The sequence below is a fragment of the Cucurbita maxima genome, unplaced genomic scaffold, assembly GCF_002738345.1.
Source record: "Cucurbita maxima cultivar Rimu unplaced genomic scaffold, Cmax_1.0 Cma_Scf00029, whole genome shotgun sequence".
In the NCBI taxonomy this organism is placed as follows: Eukaryota; Viridiplantae; Streptophyta; class Magnoliopsida; order Cucurbitales; family Cucurbitaceae; genus Cucurbita; species Cucurbita maxima.
Genome location: NW_019272045.1, coordinates 98,003 through 108,180, shown reverse-complemented (window position 1 = coordinate 108,180; position 10,178 = coordinate 98,003). Strand labels below are relative to the sequence as shown.

The following is a 10,178-nucleotide window of genomic DNA, read 5'->3' as shown; positions in this document are numbered from 1 at the left end:
TTTTTTTTTTTTTTATTTTTTTTTTTTTTTTTTTTTTTTTTTTTTTTTTTTTTTTTTTTTTTTTAAGGAAACTGAAACCATTTCATTGATGCATGAAATAAATACAAGTCCTATAAAAAAGATAACTGCAATAAACACCTCACTGAGACTATGAAGGTTGTCAAACTATAATTACAAAAGGGAAGATAATGTTGAAGGGTCCAATGCTTTGTTGCTTATCGTGAAATGCGAGCATTCCTTTCCAACCATAAATTCAATAAGAAAGCAAATAAAGAGTCGTGGCAAAGTATCTTCTTTTCCTACTTGAGAAGTGTATAGATATCACCTAAACGAGCAGTGAACCAGCAAATGCTTGCTAAAAATAGCTCCAGATGGCAGATGCATATTGGCAATCACTAAAAAGATGACTGTGTTTCATTGCTCCTTAAACAAAGATAACAGCTAGGAGAAATGGAAATCCATGGAGATTTTTGTTGAAGTTTGTCGAAGGTGTTCATACAAAAGTATGGCCAAGTTCCCAAACAAAGAATTGGACTTTTCCGGGAGAACTTGTTAGTAACTGGGAGCAAAAATCACCGTTTGCCAAATTGCCCGAATATGCAAGATTTTTGGTTTGTGAAGAACAACCCATCATTCTCTAAAGTCCAAAACCATCTATCTTCCTGTTGCAAGATTTTGCTGGTTCTCTAAAGTCCAAGCCCAAATTGCCCGAATATGCAAGATTTTCTCCACCAAAATAACATTTTCCTCAACCCTCTTTTCATTGAAGAACTTTTGAGTATAATGAAAGAACACACAGCCTAGTGAAGCAAGCATGGAACGAAGATAAGGAATATTTAGCAACTGTGAGGGAAAAGATTAGGTTGCTTGTGGTTCCTATAATACAGAAAATGTTGGTATTCTTGGGCTCACTACTATGGAAATGGTCTTTCTTTCGACCCTGAAAGATAGGCTTGATAGTGGCATCATTCAAGAACTTAATGTGTACCAGAATACATTCAAAAGGGTGTTGAGGCATGGCTGGAAGGGCAAGGATAGTGGCTGACGAGAGGGGAAGAGTGAGAAGAAAGGAAATGGGAGAAGGGGAAGAGAGTCGTGAACATTCTAGCATGGGAAGGATAGATTACAAGTTCTAGAGTTGTATATTTCGTTACATTAAGCAATATGCTTCTCTTTCAAAAAATAAAAAATAAAAAGAAGAAAAATAAAGATGGGAATCTGAATGGCCAGTGAATAAAGGAAGTATAAGACAATATAACGCTTGCAAAGTTTTCTCCTAGGGCCTTAGGTGGAGTTCCTTAGCTAAGGCTACTTTCGAGATAAGATGGACATATACTGTCAGTAATTACCCCATTTTTTAGTTTTCTAATGAGAGGTTGTCTTATATCCTTGCCTTTTGGAATTTCAATAAATTGTTTCTAATCAAAACAATTATTATCAAAATGCCAAAAACACTCCTATCAGAGAAAATGTTGAAATAAGACGCGATCACAATGTTGATAAGTGTATGATTTAAAAATAAATGACATAAAGGATGAGGAGAGAGTAAGAAAATGTCATACATTAACAGCCTCTATCCTCAAAGACGGAAGAAGCAAAGGAAATATTAAGTGTCGCAAGATGTTATCAGTTATTAACATTCCCACGTCAGGAATCCCTGCAGAAATTACGTCACTAATATAGTATAGATTGTCTTCAATTTCATCTACAGCAGCAAGAATTGTAGAAGTTGAGAGCTCAGTGCTTCTGTAACGAAATAGACATTTAAAGCCATGGTTATCTTCTATGCAATCCTATAATAAATAATAATAAATAAAATAAAATAAAAATGTTCTTACCTCACTGTCTCAAAGACCAACTCATTCAACTTAATACACTGCTTCCTAAAAAAGTTAACTAAATTTGAGAAATATTCTGCATGAGGAGGGCTGGTGATGAATCTATTGACATAATCATCTCCAACTGAAATCAAAATTAGCACATTAAGAAGCCTATTAACTTACCATGATATTATTAATCAGAGAAGTATATAAGAAAATAGTCGCAAAGACAAACTAACCATGGTATACATTAAGCGTCAAAGCCCGAACTGCTGTGCGGATCATAGTTTCTTCATGAAAAGCAAACCGTATAGCCTCTACATACATTGGAAAAGATACTACTTTATCCTACATGGAAAAATCTCATTGTAAGAACAAAATCACAAGTACACATTTACCAACAATCTGTGAACAAAAACCATATACTTAGTATGAACAATGTCTAATAAAGAGACCTATCCTAAATAAAAATATTAACTGTTGGGAATTAGGCAGATCCTCTCTTTATAATTGTCACATAAATGTGTTTCTTAATTGCATCTTCCATGTGCAGCTGTATAAATTCAATTAGCAACAAAATAGTGGTCCTGCTAGCTGCTAAAGACCTTTCCTTTTTTAACGTATGGTATATTCCTACAAGATTAAGTAAAGAAAAGTATGTAATCAACTTGTTGGTTTGCATGCAATGGAAGCTAAGAGTAATCATCAGTCTGTCGGCATTGGTTTTCGGTTCAAACCAGCACTGACCCTCAACATATTGGTTTCCAACAATCGGTTTTGGAGAGGTTGGTTACACTGACTGACCATTAATACTGGCAGTAGGTTGGTTTTGGTAAGTTTCATGACTTTTATGAACTGAACGAAACCAAAAAAAAAAAATGAGAAAAAAAAAGGAGAAGGAAGAAGAAAGAAGAAAAAGAAGAGAGAAAAGAAAAGGAGAAGACAAGAAAGAATAAAGGGAGGAGAGAAGAAGGATGAAAAAGAACAAAAGAAGGAGAAAGGGAGAAAAGGACTCAAAATCTGAAGGACACGAGCGAGAGATAGAGATTGAGGAAATTAGAAAAAAAAATAGTAAACAAATAAATTCCCAAGTAGCTGCTGCAGCAGCATGACATTTTTCTTTTCTTTTCTTTTTTCTTTTTCCAATCATTTTGGACAGGGTGAGCCCTTTTCGGGCTCACTGATCAACCAATGGTAAGCTTTTTATATGCAAAACCAACCGACCGAGGTTGCTTCGGTCAGCTTTAGTCAGTCAAATTGGTTTTCTCATCCCATAGTGGATGCATTACTTCACTCCAAAACAATTCCTTCCATGCCGTCACCACAAGTCAGCTTATCAACTCTCAGAAAACAAAATACAAATTTTTTAGGATATCATTACTCGAGTGTTTGGCTTTAGTAGAAAGCATAATCAAATTGAATTGAAGACTTAATGCATTAGGTAGGAGGTCCAATCTTTTTGTTCTTCAACGTGGTTGGATAATTGTTCTTTATTGAACCACTAAATAATATGAAAATGGCAAAGGTTACATTGATATATGGCTTATATGTTCATTAAGTGAAGACAAAGATCCGTTCTTCTAAATGGAAACAGTAAACCTATTCCTTGGACAATCAAACTTTCCAAAAATCTACTTAATTCACAATAAGCCTAACTCATTAACAACAACCATTCAACTATAAAAAAAAATTTGCTAGTTAAACGCCCACATATCCCTAATAACTATAGCCTTTAAAGTATAAACACTTTTATAGTGACAGCCTTACATTGTGTCGTTTTGGTCTCTAAAGTCTACACACTTTTGTACTTACAAGCTTACAGGTTTATTACCAAGTGGAGATCATTATTGTAACCTTGTCATCCACTGTACATTCTCTCTTCTAATGAAATCTAGATTCTCATCGATATATGTTTTTGACCCTAATAATATCACCTCCGAAGGAGCTTTATGTACTCAATATTGGAAAAAATACTCAATTGTATTTTAGATTAGAGAATCACATACACATAAGTATGCAAGAGAACCCTAAAGTGAAGGAATGGTCAATAACAATAATGGACAACTATGCATAATAATAGATATTATAACACTTCACTCAGATCAATATATCGTCTTCAAGATTTATTTTCCGAAGGCCAAGAATTGTTTGACAAAATTCCATTATTTAACCCACACTAAGTTTAACATTTTCATGATTGTTTCTAGAATATCCATCAATCCTTTTGTAAAATGAATATCATAGACATGTTTCTCCTTCTGTTGACCCGTATGCTTTGGCCAAGGATTTGGATCATACATATTAAATGTGATAAAAATAATACTTGAAAAGATTGAACAAAATATATATAACAAGCAAAACTTACCTTTTGAGTTTTCACAAGAAGGGAGATTGTGTTCTTGTTCAGCTTTCCACTAATTGCTCTTATAAAAACCATGAGAACATATTCATAGTTGTCAGATGACCAAAAAAATAAAGCAGATAATACCAAGAAAAAACTATATGTAAAAGAAACTACTTTGTTGTAAGAAAATGCAAACAATTCAAAACAAACCTTAAGAAAGATATATAGTAAGACAACAACTCATCACTCCGGAAATCAAATGCATATGTTATTAGCTTGTTCATATGTTCAGTACTGAATAGGTAATCTGCAAGAGACCCAAAATGGTCAATTCCATAAACAGAAGTGGGAAGATTGAATCCGCTTACGAAGTTATATTCAGAAAATTACATATAGCATGTTCACTTTTAAGGTTCTGAATTATAATGCTCATTGTCTGCAACAACTGAAGTGAAACACTTGCAGTCCTGCTAATTGTCAAAATTCGTACAAATTCTGCCATGATTTGCTTCTCCATGAAAAACCTGAAAACAGCCAGAAGTACATAAAATATTATGAATTTACCTAGAAACAATAAGCAATACAAAAAAAAAAGCCTCACTCGAAAAAGGATGCATCGTGCTGGTCACCGTAAGTTATCAACTCTGATATCGATCGCAGCGCCTCAATAACAAAATCCTTCATCCAGGTATATAATTAAATAGTGCTATTACATATCTGTGAAAATTCTTATTCAACACATTACCACTGGAAAGGGAAAATCAAGAAGCATTTTTTTTACCTTATTAACCTCATTGACTATTTGAATCTTTAGCAGCTGATCAGTTAAATACCTGTGTCCCAGTAAATTTAACAAATTTTTTGAAGTGAAACAGAATCAAGAAATAATGATGCAAAGTCTATCACGTTCTCAACAAGCAACATGTACTGTAAAAATGTTTTTAAGATAACAAGAACATCATTTCACACAAAAGGATTAAAATTAGTTATGTTTTACAATAAATATGATGAATTTAAGATGATGTGGAAATGTATAGTGTAGGAGCTTTGGAATATTTGGTCCCTACTAAAGTTTTATAAAAATGAATCTATATTAGATCAAATATCTATGCCATTAATCTTTCGTATTTCCTTTATCTTTTTCTTTCATTTTCTTCTTCTTCTTCTTCTTTCCTTTCTCTTTTTCTTTTCTTATTAGTAAGTGGATGAATATTTATTGTATATCTATATTGGACTTGAGATTTTGTGTTGTTTTTTTCAGTATATATACTCAAATGTTCGTTGAGATGACTTCCCTACTGATGGAATCACTTTTAAGGAATATTTGTGTAATTAAGAGATATTTATGTAATCCCTTTGAATAAGGAAAATATTTCCTAATATCTAGTCGGTTGTATATCTTTCTCGTTGTGGATCTGATTCAGCACTTTCACCAAAATCCCATTTTCCAACCCCTACCCTTTCCCTTTCAGTCAAGCATTTTTAAAAAAAAAAATATCCAGTAAAATATATCTAAATGTTCGCTAGAACCTCAAGTTTTTTCCCCACTGGCTTTCAGACTGTATAAGTTGGACAATTAAGTTCAATATAGTATCCTGACTCTGGAGTTGTATTCTAGACCTCTTAGAAGCTTGTAACTATGTTATTGGATACACCAGATTTTCATTGTGAAAACTCTGTAATTCATTTTTGCATTTAATTTCTTGAATGACAGCTCCCTACTGGTTTATCTCTGCCATGAGCAGCCTCATAAAGGAAAGGATCAGAAAGAAATGTGGGAATGGAGGGAACACCTCCTTTTGGCGTGACAACTGGATTGATTTGGGAAGCTATGCTATAAATTCCCAAACCTCTTTTTAAGTTCACCAATCGCACAAGCCCCTCCATTGCTGAAGCCTGGAATCCTTCTACACTTTCCTGGGAACTAAACCTTCAGAGAGATTTTGGAATGGGCATCTCTCTCTCATTTGTTTGCTTCAGTTTACCTGAGAAAAAAGGCTGACAAATGGGTATGGCCTCTGGATCCTTCACAAAACTTTCACGATTAATTCTCTTGTAGAGCATGTACAGCATTTCCCCTAATACATTGTAATCTGGAAAGGCCTCCAAACTAAAAAATTCAAAATTTTGATTTGGGAAATTAGCCACAAGGGTTGTCTATGGCTGATTGCATCCAAAACAGACTTCCCTCCTTTTGTTATCTCCAGAGTGGTGGGTCGTGTGCAAAAAGAACACAGAATCACAGTATACTTTTTATCTCATGTCCATTTTCTGGGCTTTCGGCAGACAAATAATCCCTCGGGAAGAATCACAGACTTCCTAGCCCTGGTTATCATGGGACAACCCCTTCAAAAAGGAAAATTTTATTTTTGGTTAGCTTTCACAGGGCATATTTTTTGGATCCTATGGTGTGAGAGAACCGCACTTTCAACAATTCCTCATCTTTTGACGGCTTTACAGAATTGGTCTTTTTAACTGCATTATATTGGTGTAAATCCAAGCATCCTTTTAATAAATATAGTAATACTACTCCAGTCTCTAGGTGGAGACGTTTTTTGTAATCCATCGTTGGTGGTCAAATTTTGTAACAAAAAACTTTGGGCTTGAAGCTGAACTGGGTTGCACAAGTTCTGACTGTTTAAAGGACAAAACTCACTTGACAGGTACTGAACCGGGTAGTGCAAGCTTAGATTAAACGTATCTTCTTCCATCTCTTCACACATGATACTGCAACGCACTAGGTTGAGGCTTTTACCTCATCTGCTTGCATTATCTTCTTCGTTCATATTAGTCGTGCCCTTTTTACGATTTTGCTTCAGGTTCTAAAGGTTCAACTATTTGAAATGGGTCAATGGAACACAACTTTTCTCTTCAAATGCAGCTTCTTTTCCAAACAACTTGGCTTCACCATTGCTCAACTGGTCTTCGTCTTCGCGTGGGTTCCATGATTCCTCTTCATCTCCTTGATCAACTTGACTTGGTCTCTGCATGTTTTTCCTTTGCACAACTGAATTTTTTCAACTTCCTTTGATATGCTTGAGATTTTGAAATAATTGCATGCTGACTTCGCTTAATCAAGTTCTCTCTAGTATTGAACTTATCGGTTAAATCAATCCAAAGTGCTAGACATATTATCCAAAAGTCGTTGGACTTCAACCACCCCTTTCTTGAATTCATTCACGATCGATTAGGGATTTATGTGTTCTTGAATAATTTTTTGTCGCCATTGGTGGTGATCCAAGTCTAAAAGTAGATTTTTTTGGCACTGAACTCTCTTGTGCTGCAAAATTCCATTCTTGAAGTTTTTTCCCTATTTCTCAAAAAGAGAATACCATGAAAGGTATTCTAATCCTTATTAAGGAAGGAAATAACCAAAATAACTATTCATAATCCTAATTAACCAAGGTGTGAAACAAACTAATCTTAATCATAATTAACCAAAGAATTGACCAAAATATCTAATTCATCACTAATCCTACTACATCACAAGTTTTGCATGAGAAAGTGGACAGGCAGGACTGTCTCTAAAACTTTCTTCTTTAGTACTATGCCCACAATGGTGTGTTCTTTGCAGGAAGTAGGGACTACCCACTTTCTTTCCCTCCTATGGAGACAATTTTTCAAGACTTCCGGTTTTTCCTCGGGCTCATAACAAGGGTTGTTGTTGAACCCTCTTTTTCATGACAAAGGAAGAATTTTGTGGTAGACTAGCTTTTTTGCTGTTGTGTGGGGTACTTGGCTAGAGAAGAACAATAAGAGTTTTAGAGATTCTAAGAGATCTAGAGATGAGCTATAGAAGTTGGCTAGGTTAAAATCTTCGTTATGCGCATTCATTAATTGAGCTTTCTTTTTATTATTTTAAATAAAATAATAAAAGTCAGCATTCAACAACATCCATTCTTCCAACATTCTAGAAAATAAATTTCCACTCAACCATGAGCCATTCATCCTCCAAAAATACAGCAAAGAAGGGTAAACAAAAAAGAATACAAAAAGAAAGCCACCAAAAGCAGCCAGACAGCTAGCTATACAAAGAGAGACTCCAATTTAAAATAGTAAGACCTAGCAGATAATTACAAAAATCCTTAAATAGATGAATTTAGATTACATCATTTGAGGTAATAGAATTTCAATGTCAACCAATATACCCTCAACTGCCCTCCCCCCACATTGAAGTCAAAAAAGAAAATATCAGTGATTAAAGAGAGAAAAGGTTGCTATCTCATTTTAGCCCAAGAATAATAACCATTCATCAAAGGGGCTTCCATCAAAGAAATATTCTGAGCAAGTTGGTTGAATCCTCCATACTTTTAACCATAAATCTCCAATAGATTTTCTAAATACCTATCCTTAACCAGTAAATATCCTCCTAAGCCTAGATCATATATTTCCTGCAAAAATCCATTTCTACCTCGAGAAAAAGTTGGCACATAGTCATTGGAAACTCGACATTGTAGTTTCATTTCTCAATGAGAGCAAATGCTCAACTTTTTTTCATAAATTCAACAAGGGAAATGGTATTTATGAGCTCTTTTGGCTTCACTCCTTCCTTATTCTTTTGTAGATTTAAAGAGCTTTACCATAGAAAGATGTTGGGATGATCTCAATTGCAAGGAGATGGAATGGAAACCCCCAGAAGGGTTAAAACAGCATTTCTTGCTCCTTCGAAAGTAATAAATGATGTTGAATTGGGGTTTTGAGCAATAGATTTAACTTGGCTGTAAAAGGTTGTTGTAACCTCAACTCTCTTCTACTCTTTTCTATTCTTTCATTTTTCCTAATAAAAGCTTGGTTTTCTATCCTCCTTCTAAGCACCATCACATTTAGTGGCATCCAAGATGCTTACATTAACGCATTCACGACTTGGGAGGCCTATCCTCTAAATCTTCGGTAATATCACCAATCAGAGAGTGAAAATCGAACCCACCCTCCCTTACTGTGCAAGGCTATTTGGAAGTTCAAAGTTCCCAAGAAGGTTAAGATTTTTCTCGTGCACTCCCTCTGATCAGTGCCATAATACGGCTGACGGTATTCAAAGAAGATATCCCTCCACTACTAGCCCCCTCCTAACTGATGTACCCTTTTTACAGACTAGAAGTAAAAAAGTGTAACACAAGATATGATCCAAAGAAAACACCAAGAAAAAGACGAAGAAAAGATTGATTCTATTTCCTTATTTTGTCCATAAGAAAACTACAAACCCAGCACGAAAACTACAAACCCAGCAAGAAAACTACGGTGGTACCAGAGCAAAAATAAAATAAATTACACACCCAGAAAAAGTAAGAAATAGCATTGAACAAGAAAGTTTTCCAGTTGAGCAATTGAGGCAGTGTTGAGTAGCTAACAGTCATACTGACGGTGCCCCAGCAAAACATAAATAGTAAAAATCAACAAATTATCTAAAATTCAGTTCCAAACCTGAGTTCTTCCAACGAGAATCGATCCCTGGATCTCCAGAAGGAAAACCACATGGCTAAACAATCAGAGCCCCGAACTCAAATACCCAATAATCATTCTGTACCCTAAACCCAATCCATCTCAGAATTGAAGCTTATGATTGCAGAGTTCTTCTCTTCAACAGCAACTACCTGCCTTCGACACGGAGCGATTGAAGAACGCTTTTCAATCTGATCGAAAGCTCTTTCGATGGAGGAAAAGCGACGGAGATCTTGATCGAGCAATTTGGGTATTTTGTTTGAAAGATTTTGCAGACAAAACTGGAATTGCAAGGCTTGTGTAGAAGAATAGAATCGAGAATTGTTGAAATTCTGATTGCAAAACGGAAGATTTGATAGAGAGGAAGAAACGCCTTGAGCTGGGAAACCAGATTGTGTCCGTCGTACTCGAAGTATTGCATTGTATTGATGAAGACGGACTTAGTCGGTGATTGGGCCATTGTGTATTGATAATTGGGCCTTCTGTTAGACCTTTAATGGGCCAACACCACGGCCCATTTAAAAATGCAATTAAAAAAAAAAAAAAAAAAAAAAAAAAAAAAAAAAAAAAAAAAA

At 35.1% G+C, this 10,178-nt stretch overlaps 1 protein-coding gene across 1 annotated transcript in view; it reads right to left on the bottom strand.

Annotated features, from left to right (window-relative positions):
* Positions 1-10,010, bottom strand: part of LOC111465350 — a 20,013-nt gene extending 10,003 nt beyond the window's left edge. Inside the window, exons 1-9 of the mRNA XM_023109678.1 lie at positions 9,586-10,010; positions 4,946-4,997; positions 4,766-4,842; positions 4,555-4,688; positions 4,375-4,471; positions 4,186-4,243; positions 2,060-2,168; positions 1,839-1,962; positions 1,563-1,746 (exon numbers count right to left, since the gene is read on the bottom strand). Of these exons, the coding sequence (XP_022965446.1) occupies positions 1,563-1,746; positions 1,839-1,962; positions 2,060-2,168; positions 4,186-4,243; positions 4,375-4,471; positions 4,555-4,688; positions 4,766-4,842; positions 4,946-4,997; positions 9,586-9,638 (888 nt within the window). The 5' untranslated portion in view covers positions 9,639-10,010. The remainder of the gene's footprint in view (positions 1-1,562; positions 1,747-1,838; positions 1,963-2,059; positions 2,169-4,185; positions 4,244-4,374; positions 4,472-4,554; positions 4,689-4,765; positions 4,843-4,945; positions 4,998-9,585) is intronic.
* Positions 10,011-10,178: the final 168 nt, after the last annotated feature.